At 61.7% G+C, this 21499-nt stretch overlaps 4 protein-coding genes across 29 annotated transcripts; 3 read left to right on the top strand and 1 right to left on the bottom strand.

Annotated features, from left to right (window-relative positions):
• Window positions 1-107: 107 nt before the first annotated feature.
• Window positions 108-5652, top strand: ELMOD3 (ELMO domain containing 3). Of its 26 annotated transcripts, none has more exons than XM_046903467.1 (10): window positions 108-246; window positions 675-756; window positions 986-1048; window positions 1251-1438; window positions 1657-1780; window positions 1895-2017; window positions 2756-2886; window positions 3504-3580; window positions 3724-3851; window positions 4615-5649. In XM_046903467.1, exons 1-10 carry the CDS (start codon window positions 136-138, stop codon window positions 4818-4820), a joined length of 1233 nt encoding a protein of 410 aa, XP_046759423.1. In that variant the 5' UTR covers window positions 108-135; the 3' UTR covers window positions 4821-5649. The 26 variants fall into 26 exon arrangements, with proteins under 26 accessions (XP_046759423.1, XP_046759421.1, XP_046759422.1 ...); XM_046903465.1 differs by having other exon boundaries at window positions 108-280; window positions 4615-5646; XM_046903466.1 differs by having other exon boundaries at window positions 108-274; window positions 4615-5646.
• Window positions 5653-6047: 395 nt separating this feature from the next.
• On the top strand, window positions 6048-7801 carry ADRA2B (adrenoceptor alpha 2B). Its single transcript, XM_015272952.4, is given in 2 exon segments — window positions 6048-7026; window positions 7028-7801. Coding segments are annotated over 2 exon segments (1122 nt in total). The 5' UTR covers window positions 6048-6360; the 3' UTR covers window positions 7484-7801.
• Window positions 7802-9966: 2165 nt separating this feature from the next.
• On the top strand, window positions 9967-18820 carry GPAT2 (glycerol-3-phosphate acyltransferase 2, mitochondrial). The gene is made up of 23 exons (XM_046903497.1): window positions 9967-10006; window positions 10152-10247; window positions 10751-10791; window positions 12170-12283; window positions 12359-12432; window positions 13600-13710; window positions 13971-14099; window positions 14922-15024; window positions 15096-15232; window positions 15402-15501; window positions 15761-15970; window positions 16054-16164; window positions 16421-16503; window positions 16584-16696; window positions 16872-16942; window positions 17047-17311; window positions 17382-17530; window positions 17611-17688; window positions 17830-17952; window positions 18049-18169; window positions 18386-18439; window positions 18536-18591; window positions 18667-18820. The coding sequence occupies exons 1-23, from the start codon at window positions 9967-9969 to the stop codon at window positions 18781-18783; spliced, it is 2496 nt and encodes an 831-aa protein (XP_046759453.1). The 3' UTR covers window positions 18784-18820.
• A 2-nt stretch (window positions 18821-18822) lies between these two features.
• Window positions 18823-20676, bottom strand: FAHD2A (fumarylacetoacetate hydrolase domain containing 2A). The gene is made up of 7 exons (XM_424309.8): window positions 20460-20676; window positions 19987-20203; window positions 19851-19910; window positions 19596-19758; window positions 19423-19531; window positions 19245-19332; window positions 18823-18956 (listed from the first exon to the last, which is right to left on the bottom strand). The coding sequence occupies exons 1-7, from the start codon at window positions 20663-20665 to the stop codon at window positions 18894-18896; spliced, it is 906 nt and encodes a 301-aa protein (XP_424309.7). The 5' UTR covers window positions 20666-20676; the 3' UTR covers window positions 18823-18893.
• Window positions 20677-21499: the final 823 nt, after the last annotated feature.

Raw genomic sequence — 21499 nt, forward strand, 5'->3', positions numbered from 1 at the left:
TAAGCCACGCCCACCCGTGCCCCGCCCGCGCGGTGCATGCCGGGTCCTGCAGTCCCGCGCGCTCCCCGCCGGCTCCCAGGACTACAGCTCCCGGCAGGCAGCGGGGCGGCGCCTGCGCACTGCGGCGCGGCCGGGATGATCGCGGCCGGGAGGTCCCGCCGCCGCTTCCGGTGGGCGCGGGGTCAGAAGGCAGAGCCGAGGGCCGCGGAGGGGGGAGCGGGGTCCGGGGCCAGCGGGAAGGCTGGGGTACCCGGGACAACGATCGGGGGACGAGGTTACGGTGTGAAGGCCAACGGGGGGGGGCAGGGCCCTTGGGACCCCCTTGGGGACTCCTTTAAGCTCCTGGAGACCTCCTAGGCCGCGCTGGGGACCCTTTGGGCACCCTTGAGGACCCCCCTAGGCAATGCTGGGGATGTCTGGGGATCCCGTAGGCCACAATGAGGATTCTTTGAAACCCCTTGAGGATCTTTTCGGCTGCTTTGGGACCCCCCTTGGGCCCCTTTGGGTACCTCTCACACCACCCTGGGGACCCTTGGGTACATTTGGGCCCCCGTAGGCCACCTTGGAAACCACTGGGAACCACTTAGAGACCACTGGGGCCACCTTAGGGAGTTTTGGGGACCCTTGAGAAACCCCAGGGCCCCCCACTGACGAGCACCACCTTCCCCCCACAGGCCATGAACACCCACCCGGCGGACACCGCGCAGCCCGAGGAGCCCCCGCTGCCCCCTGGGCCCCTTCCCACACATGTCAGGGGTGAGCAGCACTGGGCCTGGGAGCAGCAGGGGATAAGGGCTCTAGGCTGAGATTCCAGCCCTGAGGCCTCCTGGCCTCCTGTAGGCATTGGGGTAGGGATTGTTGGGTTTCATTATGGCACATAGGACAGGGGATGCCACCAGAATGTCCTGATAAAGGCTGTAGGGTGCACGTGACCCCCTCAGGGTCTTCCCCAGCTCTTGCCTCCGGTGTGTGCTTCCTTTGGCAGGGATCAGCATGGAGCAGCAGAGTGCCCAGGAGGAGTGGGAGGCAGTGGAGGATATCCAGTCAGGTACAGGTCCAAGAAGTGTGTGGGGATGGGGGCACAGCTTACAGAGGGTCTGGGGAGGGGCATGGTTGGGGTGGTGGAGGAGAGCTGGGGAAAGGGCAGAAGGGCTGGGAGGAGGAGTGGGCTTCAGGCTCCCTTCATTCCCCACCATCCTAAGCCTTGGTGTTACTGCAGCACCGAGGTGTGCAGCACTGGGTCTCCCCAGGATGCAGCGGCTGCTCTGGGGTCAGGCAGAACTGGTTGTGGCACTCATTGCCCTGGAGCGGATGCAGGGCTGACGCTGCCCTGTGCCATTCTGCAGTGCTGCGGGGGAGATCAGCTGGTCCTGTGCCCCTCATATCCTTCAATGAAGCGCTGCAGTTCTTCCAGACCACAGACCTGTCCGAGTGCAGGGTATGTGCGGGGCCAGCCAATCCAACCTTCACTCCAGAGTTGTTCCCTGCCTCGTGCTCTCTGGTTGGGCAGCTCTGTCTTGTGCTCCTCTTTCCCATTGCTTCTGCCCTCCCTCAGCCAAGCTCTGTGCGATCCCTTTCCCTCCCAGCTCACCTGCTGGCTTTTCTCCCAGGGGACCGGCGCGCCCTCATTTACTTTGCCTGTTCTCTTCTCTGCAGAAGAAGATCCAAGCAACAGTGCGCAGGCAGGGCCTGACTGCTCTGCTTCACTTCCTCTTTGGGCCCCCCCGGCTCCAGCAGCAGCTGCAGGGCGAGCGGGACCTGGCTCTCGCCATTGCTCAGTGTGAGTGTTCCCCCTCACGTCCCCCAAGCTGCAGCTGGTGGTGGTTGCTGTCCCACTACGTCCCCCTGGTGGCAGCTGAGGGCAGCAGGCTGCTCGGTGTCCTTCCTCTGCCAGGTGGCTTGGATAATAACCAAGCAGTGCACATGAGAATCCTGCAGACCATCTACAAGAAGCTGACCTGCTCCCGGCTGGGATGCCCACGCTACGGTGCACACTGGGAGGAGCTCGGCTTCCAAGGTACAGCACGGAGAGACCTTGAGAGCAAACCTGCGCAGAGAGCTCTCGCTGTTCCCATTCCCTCCTCCAGAGGTGGGGTCTGGAGCCATGTTCCTTCCCTCTCCCTTTGTGCAGCTGCTGTTCCTGTAGCTTTGGAGCAGGTATGTGGCTGCTGCTGCCCCAGACAGCTGTCACAGGTGGGACACCATCTGGCCTGGTTTGCCCAGTGCCAGCTGCTGCCCCTGGCACTGTTACCCATATTCAACCAGTGCTACAGAAGTAGCTGCTGTAGCTGCTTTTCTGGGGCTGTTAATATTCTTCATTAGCAGGCAATTGCTGCAGCTAATGAGACGTTTCTGGAGGGCTGGTTTATTAGTGAAGCTCTGGTCAGGGCTCTGGCACCGGGTTGTGTCACAGGTTGCTTTCAGCCTTTGCTGGGTAATGAGAACAGAGTGATTAAAGCTGTCTCTGCCTTGTTGAATGCAGCTTCACCCAAGTTTTCAGTCTGCCTGACTGGAGTTAATAGGCCAGTTCTTAATGAAGGCTGAAACCCTCAGCAGAAGGTGAATGACTCCCTCTCCTCCGTAGCATCGAGTACACAACTGGTTTTGGGCCAATTCCCAAAAAGCTTTTCCCCTAGGATGCCATTGCCAAAGAGAATCAGTATGGTTTCATTGCTCATGAAATGCCAGGGCTGTGTGGAGGCGGCCCAGGAAGGAGGAGAGGTTTCAGGCTCATCAGAGTGCCTTTGCTTTGCAGGTGCAGATCCAGGGACCGACCTGCGAGGGACGGGGATGCTGGGCTTGATGCAAATGCTGTACTTTGTGATGGACTCTCAGATGCTGCCTCTAGCTCTAGAGATCTTCAGGCTCTCCCAGCATGAGACACAGGCACGTCCTCCTTTGTTTGCTCTCTGCAGTGGTATTTACCTGTTTCTTTCTAAAGCTCAGGGAAAGGTAAACAATGAAAACCTGCTGCTTTTCTGAGTTAGGGCTTGGCATTTTGCTCTTTGCTTGGTGGGAGTTTGTCAGTGATTTCTCCATCAGCCTGAGCAGCTTGGATGGCTGTGGGGTCCTCCTCCCACTGGTCAGGTGAGGAAGATGGGCTCCGAAGAGCTGAGGAGCACTGATAAGGGCTGAAGCCAAACCCCTTGGGTTGGCTTTCTGCTGGGAATAAGATTTTGGTGAACAAAATCTTCCCTGGATCAAAGGTGTTTTTAACTTGAGATGCCGATACTAAGCTTGCATCCTAAGCTTGCATCTTCAGCTTACTTCTTGAGCCTGGATGGGAGCTTGGCTGGGAGCTTGGCTGGAGGCACAATGTCCACCTGAGCCCGTACCCATATTATTACTGCCCACATCCCTGAATCTGTTGCCTGCACCCTCTGCATGGGTTTGGGACCATGCAGATGCAGCGTAATGAGGCTGGGGGTCCTTGAGCACCTCCGAGTGCTGCAAGAGGGGAGCCCCCTTCCAGCAGAGCTGACACGAGGCCGGTTCTCTTGCAGAATTTCCCCTTCTGCATCATGTCTGTGAACATCACCCGCCTCGTGCTGCAGGCCCTGAGGGAGGAGTGTCTCTCCAGGTGAGGTGTGAGTGGCTGAGGGCTGTGCGGTGGGGCTGCCGGGCAGGAGGAGCAGCCCTGCTCAGTCCTATGGAGCAAAGCGCTTCCCTCGGGTGCGCTGGGGTGGGGGGCAGTGCTGGCTGAGCCCCCCCGCCCCCAGCCAGAGAGTGCAACCGCAGGCAGCAAGTCATCGCCGTGCTGAACGACCTGTATGCAGCGGCGTTCCTGCAGCTCTACCGAGTCTGGAAGTCACAGCACAAGACCATCGCTGACTCTGGCTTCCTCCTGAAGGGTGCGTTGCTCCATGCTTTGCCCTCTGTTCCTGGCTGGGAAAGCAGCCTGAGGCTTAGGGAAGGAGCCCAGCTTGTCTGGTACACGCTGTGCGGGGTCCTGCAGAGATGAGGGGCTGCACACACAGCCTCAGCCACTTCATCTGCACACGGAGGTTTCTTACAGCTGTGATGATGACCTTAGTCCCCTGTGTTGTTTCTTTTTTTCCCCCTTTTGCTATCTCTGATATTACAGACGAGCCCCTCTGCATTCAGAGGGTACCATGCTGGTGCCTTTGGGTGCCAAGCTGTGCTCTGGTTCTCACAGCCCGCTGATGTAGTGTGGGACATGGTTGTATAAGCTCTGTTTGCAGCACGCTACCTAAGTGGAGCAGTATGTGCTACATTAAACAGCAGGGATGTTTACTCCGGAGGGGACAGCCCTGATGTAAACAGAGCTGCTCAGATGTGTGCTGATGGTTCCCTCGTGCAGCTGCTGTGCCTTTGTCCTCCATCCCCAGCAGCTCTGGGGCTTCCCCTCCATCAGGGTCTGCCGTGGGTGCTGTGGTGCTCAGGGCTATGTTGCTGAGCTCCGCTGGGGGGTGACAAGCAGCCTTAGGTGCTTTGTGAGCAAACAACTGTGAGCTTTCCAGGAGGAGATACAGTGATATGCTGGGACTCGAGAAATAAAGCTTATTGATATTTGGGTACTGCCTTACACAGGAGTGTGTATCCCCAACACCATTCCAGCCTTGCTGTTTTCATGCTTCTCTTTGACCTTTCCAGAGCTGGAGTTCTCCACCAAAAAGAACCCGAAGCAGCTCCTGAAGTCCTTGGAGACCTACGTGAGCAGAAGCCTGGTGTCCACAGCAGATGGCATCCGGCAAGCATCCTCTCTGTCCATCAGCAGCGGCCGGGCTGGTGAAGAGATAAACTTCATGGGCATTTGTGACCTACAGGTTGAGCTGGAGGGAGAGGCACGGCTGGTCTGAAATCAGCTATGAGGGGCTCAGTGCTGTGTGGGTTTGCAGCACTTGGGCAGTGCTGGGAGGAGAGTCAGAGGCCCGGTCAGTCAGCAGAGTGCTGCAGGGCGTGCGTTTTGCAGCGGGGTGGCTGTGCCCATCCCTGCCTCCCCCGGCGTCCCAGCTGCAGTTTGCTAACACTGCTCAGAGCTATAGGCACAAACTGCAGCCTTTGACCCTTTTCAGGTAGAGGTAGTCAGGCTGGTGGGTCACCCAGTGTTCATGGGAGAGTTTTCCAGCCTAGATGGGTCCGTGATTTGAAATCTGGCAACGTAGGAGAAAAAAAAACCAGCTGGGTTTTGTTAGCCACCAGCCTCGTGCTGGGCTCCACGCCTGCCCTGCCGGCTCAGATGTGCGGTGTTGTTCATCCTTACCCTGGCACGGGCTGGAAGTGCAGGTGGGAAACTTCAGGTGGGAGCTCTCCCTGCTGCAGAGCTCACTGCTTCGGAGCACGTGGAGGGGTGTGAAACCTGGAGCTTTTCGTTAGAGCTCCTTATTGCCCATCTGTGGTGCTGACGGCACCAGCACAGCCCCATGGCTGAGGTTGGGGTGGGTGGCAGCTCCTCGTTTGGGGACCCCTCCCCGGCCCCCCCAGGGAGTGGCTGTGAATGGATGTACCAAAATAAGCTGTTGAAAGCAAAAAAAACACTCCTTGGCGTTCAGAGACTTCTTGGTGTAGGCTTGCTGGGGTTTTCCCTGGCTGAGCTGGGGGTGGGAGGGGAGCAGAGCAGGGGGTTGGGTCCTCGCTGTGTTTCTCCCTTTCTCACCCCACATTTCAGCATAGGGCTGTGCTGGAAGCAGCCCCTGCAGCATCCCTGGCGCTGGCACAGAAATGGGGAAGCACAGGTTTGGGGTCAGCATCCCTGGTGGTCGCTGGGGTCGGGGAGGCTCAGGGCAGGGGGACAGTGGCTCCGAGGTCGCCCAAAGGGATGTGGATGCTGGGGGGGGCGCAGGGGGACACGTGCGCCATGGAGGTCCTGGGGTGAGGACGACAGCGCTGGGGGCGGTGAGGAGAGGACGGGGGGGGGGCGCGGGGGGGGTGACACGCGGCCGCCTACGGGGACGAAGCCGGTCCCGAAATGCCGCCGGTCCGCCCGCGGCTCGCGGTCCCTCCGCGTGTCTCCGGGTCCGCCCCAGGGGCGGGGGCAGCTCAGAGCCCTCCCGTCCCCGATAAAACCCGGGGAGGCGGCGCCGAGAGGAGCAGAGCCTGGCGGCACCGGCACCGGTAACGGCAGCGGCGGGCGGGGACGGGGGAACATCCAGAGACCCGCGGGCGGGGTGCGGGGCCGGGGTGCGGGGTTTGGGTTGGGGTTGTGGTTAGGGTTAGGGTGCAGGGTCAGGGGTCAGGTTAGGTTAGGGTTAGGGTGCGGGCAGCCCGGCGGCACCATGCCCGTCGGGACCCCCATCCCCCGGTCCTCCTCCGCCCCGTCCTCCCGCCCCGTGCCCCGTCCCCGTGGGGGATGCTGAGTGCCACCAGCCGGTCCCCGCGGCCGGGCCGCCGTCCGTCGCCATGCAGAGCCCCGCGGGCGGTTACTCGGCGCAGGCCACCGCCGCCATCGCTGCCGCCATCACCTTCCTGGTGCTGTTCACCATCGCGGGCAATGCTCTGGTGATCCTGGCCGTGCTGACCAGCCGCTCGCTGCGGGCGCCCCAGAACCTCTTCCTGGTGTCTCTGGCGGCTGCCGACATCCTGGTGGCCGTCCTCATCATCCCCTTCTCGTTGGCCAACGAGCTGCTGGGCTACTGGTACTTCCAGAAGGCGTGGTGCGAGATCTACCTGGCGCTGGACGTGCTCTTCTGCACCTCCTCCATCGTCCACCTCTGCGCCATCAGCCTGGACCGCTACTGGTCCGTCAGCTGCGCCGTGGAGTACAACGCCAAGCGCACGCCGCGCCGCGTCAAGTGCGGCATCGGCATCGTGTGGAGCATCGCCGCCGCCATCTCGCTGCCGCCGCTGGTCTATAAGGGCGAGAAGAAGGCAGCCGCGGGCGGGCGGCCGCAGTGCAAGCTGAACGAGGAGGCCTGGTACGTCCTCTCCTCCAGCGTCGGCTCCTTCTTCGCGCCGTGCCTCATCATGATCCTCGTCTACCTGCGCATCTACCTGATCGCCCGGCGCCGGCACCGCCGCCAGCCCCGCGCCGCCCCCGGCCCCCCCCAGCGCCGCACCCGCCGCCCACGGGGACACCCCGGCCCCCCGGCCCCTGCCTGCAGACCGGACCTCGCTGCTGGGCGCCGGCGAGGTGGCGGCAGCACCCGGTGGGTCCCCGCAGCCGTCGGGGCGGCCCAGGGACACCGTGGCCACGGGGATGGGGCGCGTGGTGTTGGCGCCGGCGCTGAGCCCCGCTCCGTGGCGGAGGAAGGCGCAGGTGAACCGGGAGAAGCGCTTCACCTTCGTGTTGGCCGTGGTCATCGGTGTCTTCGTGCTCTGCTGGTTCCCCTTTTTCTTCCTCTACAGCCTGGGCGCCGTCTGCCCGCGGCGCTGCAAAGTGCCCGACGGCGTCTTCCAGTTCTTCTTCTGGATCGGGTACTGCAACAGCTCCCTCAACCCCGTCATCTACACCGCCTTCAACCGCGACTTCCGCAGGGCCTTCCGCCGCATCCTCTGCCGCCGCAGCGCCCGCACGGCGTGGTGAGGGGCTCTGCCCCCTCGGTGGCTCCCAGCCCGTCCTGCTGCCTGCTGCTCCTTTTCCCCTTTTCCTCCCCTTCCCTCCCTCTATTGCTTCTTCCCTTGCCCGCCGCCCTGCAGGTTTGGGGCACGCACAGCCCCATATGTTCCCATCCCACTGACAGCGCTGCGCGGGGGCTGCGTTTGGGGGGCGGCGTTTCTCCCCGCCCCGCGCGCGGTGCTCCCCGAGAAATCAGGGGCAATTTCCCCCTTCTCCCCATCTTCCCCACATTTCAGGTGTCCCGGCGACTGCCGCCTTTTAACAATAAAAGGTATTTTGTAGTCAGAGGAGCCATCTTGCTGTCTTCTCCCTGTCGCGGGGGATTTGGGGGGCCAGGGGCAGCCATGGGGCAGCGGCCGTGGGTCGCAGGCAGCGGACGGAGGAATGCGTGCAGCGCGAGTGGGAACAGAATGTCTGCATGGGGTCGGTTATTTATGGCAGGAAAATGATTAGAAAAACACCATCTCCCTCCACCCCCCCCTGGAGAATAACTCCCTCGCGTGGGGCATGGCCCCAAGGACACCAAACCGCGACGGGGACAAGGCCCTGCGCTGGGCGTACCGATAGGAAGGGGATTCTCAGGTGTCTGATACAGGGTTGTGCCACTCAGCCCCGTTCAGGGGGTATTTGTGAGCTGTGCCCGTGGGGTGCCGGGTTCTGTTGGTGTGATGTGACCCACACCGAGCTGTTGTGGCTCAGGATGGCGTATGGTACCCCACAGCAGCGTGCTGTGACCCACACCATCACCTGATGGTGCGCTGCGACCCACACTGGTGGATTGTGACTTACGGCAGTGGTGGATTGTGATTGACTTATGGTGGCATGTGGTGAATTGTGGTGGTGTGTGCTGAGTGATGGTGGTGGATGGTGATTCGTGGTGGTGTACGGTGACCCACAGTTGTGTGTGGTGAACGACAGCGGTGCAGCATGACACACAGTGGGGCACTGCAGCCCCGCATCATCACAGTCTGTACTGGCGTATCGTGACTCACGATGGCGTGTTCTGCCCCACGTCAGTGGGATTCCAAACCCCCAGGGCTCTGTGGGTCCGAGGAGAGGGGAAGGAGCCCACATGGGGTGGGATCTCCCCAAGGTCCTGTGGGCTCTGTGGGCCCCATGTGGGGCCTGTTCCCCACACCTGCCCTGGTCTATGGGGCCCCTCACGATGCTGCACAGTACCCGTGACCCACATGTTCCCAGGGAACCAAAGCTAGTCCCCCCACAAGAGGCCAGGGACAAGCAGAGGAGGAGCTGCATACACTGAGCTCAGCCCCACGGGACAGAGCTGGGGACATCTCGCTCCTATGGTGGCAGAGCAGCGCTGGCCCTCTGCCACCTCCCTGTCCCACCAGAGACGTGGCCTCTGGCTGCCCCAAAGCCAAGCCGAGCACTTTGGGAAGGCTTTTCCCAACTTGGACGCTTTCCTCCCCATCCCAAATTGGCTGTCTGTCCAACCCGGCGTGCTGGGACAGCGCTGGGGTGGTGGCTGCATGGGAGAGGGCGTGCGACCGTGGCCGCTGCGTGCTGAGATGCTGGGCCTCTTCCAGCACTCCCTGCGGCCCCTCCCCTTGCCTCCCCACATCCCGTCTCAGTGGGGTCTGTGGGGCTGGGCACAGCCCTGTGGAATGGGAAAGATCCTATGGAGTAGGGAATGGTTCTGTAGGGCTGAGAGTGGTCCTATGGGGTTGGGCTTAGTCCTGTGGAGCTGGAGACATCCTATGGGGATGGGCATTGTCCTATGGGGTTGGGGATGGGAATGGTCCTATTGGGTTGGCCGCGTGCAACGGAGATGAGCTTGGTCCTATGGGGTTGGGAACGGTCCTGTGGGGATGGGAATGGTCCTGTGAGGATGGGAATGGTCCTGTCGGGTTGGCCACATCCAACAGGAATGGGCGTGGTCCTGAGGGGTTGGAAATGGTCCTATGGGGATGGGAATGGTCCTATAGGGCTGGGCATAGTTTGATGGGGTTGGGCACGGTCCTACGGGGCTGGGCATTGTTCTGTGACCTGCACACAGACCCAGAGCCCACCCTGCCCCACCACTGCCCCTTTACCCTGTCCCCTCCCCGCTCCCCGGTGCGTGCAGCCCTCCTCTCCCCAGTCATTACCGCAGAATAGCACCGAGTTGTCATGGTGACTCACCGAAACCCCCCCCTCTAAGCCAGGTTTGCTGCAAAAAGAAACCACATCAAATTCATTTTAACAAATCCCTTTTTTTTTTTTTGTTTGTTTGTTTTTGTTTTTTTAAATCATTTTTTGTAACAAATCCCAAAGATGGATGTGGTGGATCGTATCGAACCTTTGGGGCCGTGGGGTGCGATGAGCTGCAGCCGGGGCTCAGCCTGCGGCCGTGGCGCTCCAGGGGATGGAGCTGCGTTTGCTCACAGCTGAAATAGGATGGCAACGGTCCTATGTGGTTGCCAACATCCTATTGGGGTGGGCACGATGCTATGGGGTTGGACACGGGGGAAAAGGGGGGAAACGGCCAAAGTAAGAGAGACAGAGACGAAAAAAGAGGGAAAATGCAGAGAAGGGGGGGAGCAGCGCAGAGCCCCGGCCCGGCCCGGCCAAGGGAACGCCGTTCTCTGTCTCCTCACTCGTATTTTTCCCCCCTTTTCCCCTCATCGCTCCCCAGCCCCGCCGGGCGCCGCCTCCCGCACTGCCCCGGGGGTCGGGGGGAGGGAGGGCCGCCGGGGGGCGGAGCGGGGCGGCAGCGCCGGGCTGTGCCGAGGTGGGGCCGTGGGGTCGGTGTGGGGCTGTTGTGGGGCCTGCGGGAGTGGGGGCCGTGTGGGGCCTATGTGGGACCTGCACGGGGCCTGTGTGGGACGTGCGGGGCCTGCGTAGGATCCATATGGGGCCTGCGTGGGTGAGGTCCCTGCTCAAGGCCCTGTGGGGCCCGTGGGACCCGTGTAGGCCCGATCCCCCTCCCCTCTCTGGGGCCTGATGGGGTCTCGTCCTCCCACATGGTCCTGTGGGGCCTGTGCGGTGTGGAAGGGACCCGTGTGGGGTGGGACCCCCAACCAAAGTCTTTTGGGACCCATGTGGGGTGGGTTTCCAAACCCACAAGACCCTGTGGGCCCGTGGAGGGGAAGGAGCCCGCATGGGGTGGGGACCCCTTCGAGGCCCTGTGCCCCACGCTGCCCACAGGGCTCGGTGGGCCCATGGGGTGCCCCGTGCCAGCATCCCCCTCCTCAGGGCTGACCCCATCTGACTGCTTCCTTCATCTCTCCCCAGCTGCAGGGCACGGGACCCCACCGCTGGCACTGTGGCTGCAGGTGAGTGTCCCCATGGCACAAGGACGGGCTGTCCCCGTTCCCCACACCTCCGTGTACCCACTGTCAGTACCCGGCCGGGGTCCCCCGTGGGTCCCCCAGGTGGCCCAGCAACACGCTGGCATCAGCCCTGTTTTCCCCTTTCTCCCCCCCCCGCTGCATTTGACAAACAGGTTGTTTTTCTGCATGAGCAAGTGCTCGTGCAGCGGTAGCTGCCAGGAGGAGCCTCGCTGAGTGCTGATTCCTGGAATGAAATGACTTTAAAATCTCTGCTCCAAAGCGAAGCAGGGGAAAGAGTGTTTGCAGCCCCCGCTGGCTGCGCGGGCTCTGCCAGAAGAGGGGTTTGTTTTGGGGGATGTGAGTGGCCCCAGACCATCGCCCTGCTCTTCCTGGCACCTGTGTGCCTCATTAGCAGTGAGCGGCTGTGGTGGTTTATTTTCCTGCCGTGTTGTTTTGGGGGAGCCGCAGTGGCTGAGCAGCAGTGGGTCTCCCTGCGTTTGGGGATTTCCAGGAGCAGCAGTGGGACTCTGGGCTGTTCTTGCTGCCTGACCCTTCCCCTCGGGGCCATCGCTGTGGGGTCACATTTGGGCACGGTGGAAAGCAATACTGCTCCCGGTGCCCCCAAACCTCCTGGAGACAGAGGGGATCACTGCGTCTCGGGGAGACCATGGAGGTTTTGGGTGTAGATTGGCATCGACTTGCTTGGGGGAGGAGGGTGTGGGAGGGAAAAGTCAATTGCAGCTGTGCCAGAGCTGTCTTACAAAGAAGAAATTCTTTTCCCGAGGGCTTTTGGCGCGTTGGTTGCTGTTCCCCCCCCCCACCTTTTCCCTGTGCAGGAGAACAACACATCTCCCCACCAAGGAGCAGCTCCCTTCCCTTCAGGTGCCTGCAGTGGGGGAGAGGGGCTCAGTACCGCCTTCCTGTGCCCTGTGGGTCCTATCCTGCCGCCACCCCACCCCAGTTATGGAGGAAGAGGCCTCATGGCTGCTCCTGTGCTCTCTGTGCTGTGGGACAGGGACGAGGTGCACATCTCCATGTGTCCCAGCTCTCTCTGCCCGTGTCTCCCCAGCTGAGCTCTGCAGGCTGTACCGGACACATCTCCGAGGTCTCGCTCCCACCAGCACACGGTGAGCACCCCGGGGTGCTGGTCCTGCCCCATCCGGGTCCCCGCACTCCTGCAGTGATGATGACACACACACATTGGTGGTGAGCCCGGGGGGTTGGCACCAACCTTTGTTTCTCCCCAATGAGCCCAGCAATGGGGCTTTCCCTCTCCCCAGTGGGAGTGCATTTTGGGCACCATTTGGACACGCTTCATTATTTCCAGGCGAAGGATGTCTCATGCCCTCCCTCCCTCCCCTTTATTTCTGCCTCTTTTCAGATGAAGGCCTGGTTCTCTGATTCAGGGCAAAGAGTGGAAGTTTTCATCCCCTCTCGGCGCTGGTTCCGGCCGCTCATGGGGCGCTGCTGCCAGGCCTGCACCCCAAGGAGCTGGGTGAGCCCAGGTTGGGCTGAGGGCTGCTGCCTCCTCCAGCCAAAGCCAACCATGACCCCCTCGCTCTGCTTCCAGGATGGCTTCTACCACACACGTCTCTCCTCCCTCGGCTTCCGCAGTGCCACGTGGGTGACGGAGGAGGACACCAGGTGAGGTCAGGGCTCGGGTCAGAGCCCTGTGCTGGGAGTGCTGAGCAGAGCACTCATTCCAAGTTTTGTTCTTTCTTTGTCCGAATCCCTGTGGAATTAAGTTCCTCTGAAGCACTGGAGTGTGGGGATGTCTCTCTGTCACGCTTGCTCACTAATTATTCCAGAAAGCAGTCATGCTAATTATTTTCTGAATGGAAGGCACATCTCCAAGTGCAGAGCACTAATAACAGCAGAGACGATAGGGCTTGGTCTATTCCTCTGCTCACTGTCACCCTTATGGCCTAGAGGGGCAGCCAGCCACAGTGTCAAGGGTCTGTGAGTTCTGAAATCACAGGATTGGACTTGAGCCTGAGAAGGGGTGGGGGGTGTTTTGTTCTCCCTTTGGGCGCCAGCACGAGGAAGATCTCATGCATGCTGGGCCAGCTCGCTCCCAGCCCCTGTGTGTGTCCTCCTCCCCGTGGCCCAGCACTGGAGCTCAGCTGCTGTGATGCTGAGGAGCTGACGTGTCCGCTCTCCTGCAGTTATCTGGTTTTGGAGGTGTTGGACTCCCCTGGTTCTTCTCCTTTTTGGAACAGTCCCTGGTGGTTTGGCAGTTCTGTGCTGTTTTTTTCCAAATCGGGTCACGATGCTCCCTTCTGCTTGAAATATCCCAGCTCCCAGCTTTCAAACTCTTTGAATAATTCATCTCCGCTCAGAGCGCCCGAGGAGCTGCGGGATGCTGAAGAGAGGCTGGAGATGGGAGGCTGAGATTGAGAGCAGACAGAGGTATCAATCCCCGCATCGCTGCCTGAGCGCCTCACACCAGCTTCCTGTGCACTGCAAAGCTCAAAGCCTCAGCTTCACCCCCCTCTGACCCCGTGGTGTTTGTCTAGCTTGGATGTGGGGCAATTTGGGGAAGCCCCAGCTTGGGATGGAGCATGGCTGCTGCTGGCAGGGGCTGTGTGCTGAATGGGCTGTCGCTGGCAGCAGCAGCTTTGGGGACGCTGCCTGGTGCCTGGAGAGCTTCCCTCACAGCCTGAAGCCACCAGCATGTTCCCAGCACGTTTCCCCAGCTGTGAGATGGAAACCAGAGCCTCAAACGCTCGCCAAGAGCATTGTGTGCGGGAGGCTGACGCAGTGCCAGCACCCTGCGGGCGCTCACAGTGCTCACCCCTCCATCTCACCCAGGTACCGCGGCTGGTTGGTGCGACGGATCTGCTGCGTCCTGGCTGTAGGCAGCTGGAAAGTGCTCACCAACACCCCCGGGGACCTCCTGGAGAGAGTCTGCAGCAATAAGAGGTGTGTGGGGACGGCTCCCTGCTCCCCTTCAGTGCCACCCCCGTGGGGTCGTCGCACGGGAGCTGCTCCGTGCCGCACGGCGCTGGGTGACGTGGCCTTGTCAGGCACCTGTCACCTCCATCCCTGTCACTGCTAATTATACAGTACAGGGTTGGCAGCCGGTACATTGTAATTACTGTAATCCATAGCTGTTTTTTTTTTTTTTTGTCTTTTGCTGAAAAAACGTGTTAACCCTTTGCTCCCACCTCATCTCCATGCAGGGTGCAGGACGTTGCTGCCAGCCAGGCATGCGGCTGCAGAGGGGACAGCAAGTTCCAGCAGCAGTGCAAGGAGAAAGTCCTTGGGATCCTGGCTGGGATTCAGGCCCCGCTCTGCCTTCCCATGCTCAGGTGGGTGAGGGACGTGCGGTGTCGTCCGGCCCCAGGTTGGGGGACATAGCTCCCATGTGGGGCGTTCCCAGCCCTACTCTCTCTGATCCTTCAGTTTGTGCAGTGCCCCATGTGTGGGGCTTTGCTCCTCACACAGTCCCGTGGGCATATTGTCCCCTCTACAGAGTGGAGTGCAACACCAGAGTGGGAAAGGGGGGGGGAAAGGCCGTACTGGGGGGGATGGAAAGCAAAGCAAAGCAAAAGGAAATTTTTCTTTCTAAGCTCTTTTTTTTTTTTTTTTTTCCTTTTTACCTCCTGTCATTGAGAAATTGGCAATTAAAGGTTGCATTGTAGCCTAATTGCTTGTCTGATTGAGCTGTAATAAAAGAACCCTCTGAGCAGTCTGAAGTATTTAAAGGGAAGAAATTACCCAGGGGATAAAAGCATTCGGATCCTTCCCATAAGTGGCATGCGGGAGGACAGGGAGATGGAGGGGTAATTGACTTGAGCTTTTGTTGCTGGGGGGAGGAGTGGTCTTGTCACATCCAGCCTTTAACGTTTTAACTTAATTTATAAGAAAGCTGTTTATTTGCTTCATGGGAGCTGAGCATCGAGACGAGGAGTCGATGCTGTGCAGTAAGCCATCTTGCACAGCCCTGTTTGGTGCCTGGATGGGGGAACTGAGGCAGGGGGTGGTGCAGTGATGGGGGAGGGACATGCCCATGGCCCTGGCTGGTGCCTGGGTGCTGTCTCCTTGCCTGGCTGAGGTTTTGGAGGGCTTTGGGTGCAGTCCACGGCCCCGTAGGGCTGCTCACCCCTGTGCTGTGCCTCTCCTCCCTGCAGGCTGTGCTGCTGGGCCCTGCTCCGCTTCCTGAGCTGCCTCTTCTTCAGCGTGCAGCTGCACCGAGGGCAGCTGGATATGGTGCTGAGGGCTGTCAGGAGGAAGGTGAGGAACCTGACCACCTGCTCCTGGCACACTGCAGTGCTGAGCTCTCACCGCATCCTCCATCCCCACAGCCTGGTGTGCCACTGGTTTTCCTCTCCACCCACAAGTCCCAGCTGGACGGGCTGCTCCTCTCCTTCCTCCTCTTCTCTCAGGGCCTGGGGGTACCCAGGGTGACGGTTGGCAACTTGACCTGCAGCCCTCGCCTGAGGTAAGGCACGGGGAATCCTCTTCCAGCCTGGCACGCAGCTGCTTCCCCACAGGGGGTGAATGCAGCTGTGCACACCAGGCTGGGCTAGGGAGTGGGAAGGGCACAGGGTTGGCAGTAGAGACATGGTCTTGTGCAGGGTGGGCACTCATGATGGTTTCTTCCCCTGCAGGGCCTTGCTTGGCTGCCTGGGAGCAGTGTTCCTGCCCACGAGAGTGGAACAGGCATTGAGTGACCAGGATGGAGAGCTCCCAGTGGCCGTGCTGGCCTCGGTATGTCTCACCCTGGCATTCCCCTGGTGCTGGGATGGGAATCAGAATCAGAGAATGCTTGGGTTGGGTTTAAGATCATCCAGTTCCAACCTCTGCAGTGGAGGAAGAACACCCCCCCTGCACTCTCAAGGCACTCGGTGAGGGCATCTTGGGCTCACAGACAGAAGGGCAAAGCTGCCAGGCCGCGTTAAACCCCCAGCAGTGGGTGGTGGCAGCCTACGGTGCCACCATCACCCCCAGCTTCACCCCTCTGCTCCAGTACGTCGAGGAGGTGCTGAGGAGCCGGCAGCCTCTGGTGGTGTTCCTGGAGGAGCCCTCTGCCCCGTGGCACCTCTCCGGTCCTGCCCGTGCGTGGCTGGCCCCCCTGTACCGCGCTGTGCGGGATGGTGCTGTGCCTGACATCCTCCTGGTCCCTGTGGGAATCGCCTATGACCGCACCCCCGACAGATTCTGCAGGGATGGAGCGGAGGTACGACTGTGTGCAGCACCTCAGCTGGTGGTGGGGGCACTCCTTTTGTCACCCCGTTAATGCTTCATTCCCTCTCCCCCCAGCCCAGTGCTCAGCCCCTCGGCCTCAGGGCCTGCCTCTGGGCTGCCTGCCGAGCCCTGTGCCGATGCTTTGGCTGCGCTCGTGTGGACTTGGCCCAGCCCTTCTCCTTGCAGGTACAGTGGTGTGGGGTCCAGCTGGGGCTCCTGTGGTGGAGCTGGCTCCCAGAATCCAGCTCAGCCCCAGAGGATGTTCTGCAGCAGTGCTTTGGGCTGTGTGAGCCTTGTGGGGTCTTACAGAGGGGCTCGGGGTGTTGGGGGGCGGGGAGATCTGCAGAGATCCCGTGAGCCCATGGGGCAGCTCTTGGAGGGACTGAAAGCGATGAGTCAGTTGCGGGCTGTAGGCATTCATAGGCTGTGTTCTCCTCTCCAGGAGTTTGTGGCAAAAAGCCTCATCTGCCAGAGCAGCATGGGGAAGCCACTGGAGGAGTTGCTGCCCACCATCCTTGGCATGCTGTAAGCCAGGGGGAACAGTGCCTTGCCCCCAGTGCCTGTTCCCAGCCTCGCTTTCTCATTTCTCACTCTATTTCCTACAGCTCCAGCCAGCCAGATTACAGCAGAGCAGATGGTCCGGAGCACAGAATGACCACCAGCTCAGAGGCAGAAGAGGAAATGATGGTGACCAAGCTGGGCCTGCACGCCCTGAGCGGTATGGGGCTCTGCAGACAGGCATGGGAATTCAAAGGAGCACACGTCCCTGCTCCCTCCATGACCGACAGCAGCCGTGCTGCTCTTAACTGCTCATTTCCACGTGTGGCTGCTGCGTGGCAGCACCTGCACTGGAAACAGAACGCAAACAGCAGAGTGCCTCTTGCTCCTCGCAGATGCCATTGCATGTTCCGCCGTCACAGCTGTGGGGATCACATCGGCACTGCTGCTGCACAAGCACCGCAAGGTGAGGCAGAACCCTGTGGGGTTTCCAGCTTTGTCTGCTGCTGGAGCAAGCTTCCAGGCCTGCCCCTTGTAACTCCTGGCCAGCTCAGCCCCCTCTTCCCACAGTGTGTGCGGCTCTCCCAGCTCATGGCAGACTTTGCATGGCTGCTGGAAGAGACACTGCTGCGGCAGCACGACGTGAGCTTCTCAGGGCAGCTCCGTGCCCTGGTGCTGCACAGCCTGGCCATGCTCAGGGCCCACCTCACCCTCTACCACCTTGCACCCCTCGGTGATGTCCTGGTGGTCGTCAAGGACTCGGCAGAGACACAGTGGGAGCTGAGCTGCCACAGCACCCAAATCGTGCCCATTTTTGCCAGCGAGGCGGTGGGAGGTGAGCAGTGGGGTGCTGGGGGTCCCTGCGTTGGGTAGCAGTGGCACTGCTGATCATGCTGTGCCCACAGCCTGTGCCATCCGTGCCTTGCTGCTGGAGCTGCTGCCCTTTGTGGGGGAGGCCCCCTGCCCCTCCAGCATCACCTTCAGTGAGGATGAGCTGCACCACAAGATCCTGACACTGCTGCAGCTGCTGCCCCCCAGCCTGCTGGGGCTGAAAGTAGGTGCAGGTGGCACCAGGGCTGCCGATGGCACATGGAGGTGGTTTGCCAGCTCCTTGCCAACCCCTTCTCCCTGCAGCCTTGCCAGCCCCTTGACTGCCAGAGCCAGGACATCTTGGACAAGCTCACGCTGTGCGGGCTGCTGGAGGCTGAAGAGGTTGGTGCCCTCCGGTCCTGACTGGGAAGGGAACGAGGGACTGCAGCATGAGTCCACTGCACCCCTGGATTGGGAGGTTTGCCCTGAGTAGAGGTGAGGGGATGGGGACGTGCAGTGCCAGCCCGAAGCTTCGCTCTGCAGGAGGGCGAGCGCTATCTCTGTGATGTGTCCTCACGGCGATGCAGAACACCGCATTGGACCAACCTGGACTTCAGCGACAGCGACACTGACAGTGATGACAACCACTGCAAACGCTGCTTCAGGGTACGCAGGGGCTCCCTGCTCCGCAGCCCCAGGATGCCTTGGGGCACTGAGGCATAACAAACAAACTCATTAAAGATCTGGCTCTTTCCTCTCCAGATCTGCGAGCCCAAAGACTCACCAGGCTTCCTCCTCTTCTTCTGTCACCTCCTCAGCCCCGTGCTGGCGACCTATGTGCGAGCAGTGGCTTTCCTGGAGCAACACAGCTGGCCCCAGCCTGGTAGGACTCCCCCCAGACCTGCCACGTGACCCTGGACTGCCCATTCTGTCCCCACATCAGCCCTACTCAGCTCTGGGGGAAGATTAAGGCACACCTGCAGCACTCGCACTCATAACTTCAGCTTTTTGCTGAAGCTGGAGGAAGCTGCGGTGCCGTGGGGTGGGGGGGCATCGAGGTTTTCTCTCCGCCCCAATGCTGACCCTGCTCTCCCTTCAGAAGCAATGTGTGCACGTGCACTGCAGCAGTTCCTGGCAGAGGAGAATGGTTTGGGTGAGCGGGGGCATGATGGTGGGGTTCCTCCCACCCCGGCTGGGCTGGGGGTGGAACAGAGGTGAGGGACACCTTTGGGGATTTATCTCTTTCCAGAGCACCCCATGTGGAGCCTGGTGCTGAGCACACTGCAGAGCTTCAAGAACATAGGGGTGAGTGTAGGTGGGGGAGGCTCTGTCCCCATCCCCATCAGCAGCCTTGCAGTTGACACCCCCATCCCTCCCCAGGTGCTGAAGGAGAGGCCGAGCCCTTCGGGGCCCCTTCTGCACCTCACGCAGCCGTTCTGCTCCAGTGAGGGCCGGAGAAAACTGCGAGCCTTCCTTGAGCAGTTCATGCAGCTGTAGCCACCAACCCTGCAGAGCAATAAATCTGGGAGCAGCAGCTGTCTCCTGATGCAGATTTATTGAGCGCCATCATGGCGAGGCGTGGGAGGCCTGAGGTGGGGGCTCGGTCCTCACACCACCTTGTTGCAGATGGTTCCCAGTTCCTCGATCTCACACTGCACCTCATCACCTGGCTGCAAAGGCAAGAGATGCTGCAGCCCCATGCATATAGCAGCTCCTTCTGCACCCCCACAGGGAGGATGGATGGGGAGGGGGCTGTGGGGGGAGAGCAGCGGCAGGCTTTTCTACTTCCAGCAGGAGCTGGGAACCCAGAAAGGAAAAATCTGGGTTGCTGAGGAGGTTGGTGATAAGGGACAGGGAGGGGAGCACATGAAGCTGAAGTGCTGACCTGAGAAGGAACTGTTCTTGCTCTGCCACCCTGACCCACCCGGCCCTATGTAGTGACCCCACCCCATGCTCACCTTGAGAAACATGGGGGGCTTCCGGAAAACCCCCACACCAGGAGGGGTTCCTGTCAGCAGAACATCCCCAGGGCGCAGTGTGACAAACCTGGGAGGCATGGGAGATGTCAACTGGTGTCCCCCCAGCACCTGGAGAACCAGGATGTTGCTGTTCCCCCCTCTTCCCAGTGCTACATACTGGGACACCCAGGCGACAAGCTGGGGCAGCCTGAAGATGAGCTGGTTGGTGCTGCTGCTCTGCATAAGCTGCCCGTTGACGCTGCAGCGGATGCGCAGGTTGTGGACATCTGCAGAGGAAGTTTGTCATCCCGTGGAGCTGGAAAAAAGCCTCCCGCCCTGCCCGGTTCCCACCTGTCACAGAGTCCTTGGTGACAATAGCCGGCCCTATGGGACAGAAGGTATCAAAGGTCTTCCCCAGCAGCCACTGCCTCCCATTCCTTCGCATCTGCCAGTCCCGGGCGCTGACGTCGTTGGCCACAGTGAAGCCCACGATGTGCTCCATTGCCACTGATTCCTGCAGGCGGGGGGGAGGGCACAGAGACCCGCTCAGCCACCAGGATGGGGACACGCAGCAGGGCTGGGGTCCGTGCCCCGAGAAAGCGTTACCTGGATGTGCCGCCCCGTCTTCCCGATGATAGCAGCCAACTCCACCTCCCAGTCCACTTCCTGGGGGAGAAGATGGCGTGCAGGGGGGGCGGGCCGAGCCGTGCCCTGCAGGGGGAGAGGGCCCACGGGCACTCACACTGCTCTCGGCGGGGTGCACGATGTCATCGAACGGCCCAGCGATGGCGCTGGGGAACTTGCTGAAGATGAGCGGCTCCTTGGGCACCTTGACGTCCTGCTCCAGGCAGTGGTCGCGGTAGTTCAGCCCCACGCAGATCACCTTCTCGGGGTCGTCGATGGGCGCCAACAGCCGCACTCCCGCCCGGGGCAAACGGTGCCGGCCCGAAGCCAGCGCTCTGCGGGACGGGGCTGAGCGCGGGGGGCAGCGGCACCCACCTCCGGGCCTCAGCGCCCGCTTCGGGGCCCCGAAAACCGCACCAACGCCCGGCACCCGCCTGGGGGACCCCAGCACACAACGTGACACCCCGACACCACCTCCGCACCCCAAGAAGACACCTCGGGCTCCGCGGACCGCCACCTCGCGGCCTCCACACCGACCTCCGGAGCGGCTCGCCCACCGCCGGCCCCCATTAACCACCTCCGGACCCCCACCTGCGGGCAGCCGCCAGGCCGCTCTCGCCGCTCTCCAAGAAGGCGCGCATGGAGCGGGGCAGCGCGGGCTCGGCCTCGCCGAGGTCCACCACTTCCCCGCCCTCCTCCACCTCCAGCCCCAGCCGGGGCGCGGCCGTCCCGGGGCCGTGGAAGCGCAGCAGGCGCATGGCGCGGGGCAGCGCCGCCGCCAGCCGGGCCGGGGCCATCCGGGACGCGCGCGGTGATGACGCAAACACCGCGCGACGACGGCCCGAAACGCCCCCGCGCCGACTGCCCGCCCCCCTCGGCGGACCGACCAATGGCAGCGCGGCGCGGGAGGGGCCGCCGGGACGGGGAATTCCGCGCGGGGAATCCGGAGGGGGAACCGAGCCGTCCTCCGTCGTCGCGGCGGGGCGCTGCCGGGCTGTGAGAAGCGGCGGCCGAGCGCGAGCGCGAGCGCGAGCGCGAGCGGCGGGACCCGCCCGGCCTCCGGGAGCGGCTCCTGGCTGAGCCGGGCGGCCCCGAAAGAGAGGCACCGATCCCGCGGGTCGAGACGCGTTCGGGCCCGGCGGAGAGTCGGGCGGGCGCCTTCGGTTCTCGCCGGGCTCCGATCGGCAGCGGCGCGTGCTGAGCTCCTGCCCCGCACGTGGAGTCCCCGACGCCCGTTTTCCGTCTCGCGGTCCGTCCCCGTGCGGAGCTCCCGGAGCCGCGTGAAGCCGACACGGAGCCGCGTCGTGTCGGCCCCGAGGAGGGGAGCTGCGAGGGGGGAGCGGTTGTGAGGATGGGAACTGGTTGGGAACGCGCTCATCTCTCCGCTTCGTGCTCTGTGTGTGAAATGATTAAATGTGGAGCTTTGGTTTCTCAGCACTTCCGCCCGCAGTCGTTTCTGCAGCTCCAGTGACCCCCCCCCATCCCCGTGCCCACCTCCGGGTAAGGACGGGGCAGCACCAACGGCAGCGTCATAGCACTGCAACCAGCAGCCCCGTCCCTCCCTGCCTCCAAAATCCCCTCCCCTCCTCAGTCAGCACTGGGTGGGAACGTAGGGATGGGGAATGGTTGGG

The sequence above is a fragment of the Gallus gallus genome, chromosome 22 (assembly GCF_016699485.2).
Source record: "Gallus gallus isolate bGalGal1 chromosome 22, bGalGal1.mat.broiler.GRCg7b, whole genome shotgun sequence".
Taxonomy (NCBI): Eukaryota; Metazoa; Chordata; class Aves; order Galliformes; family Phasianidae; genus Gallus; species Gallus gallus.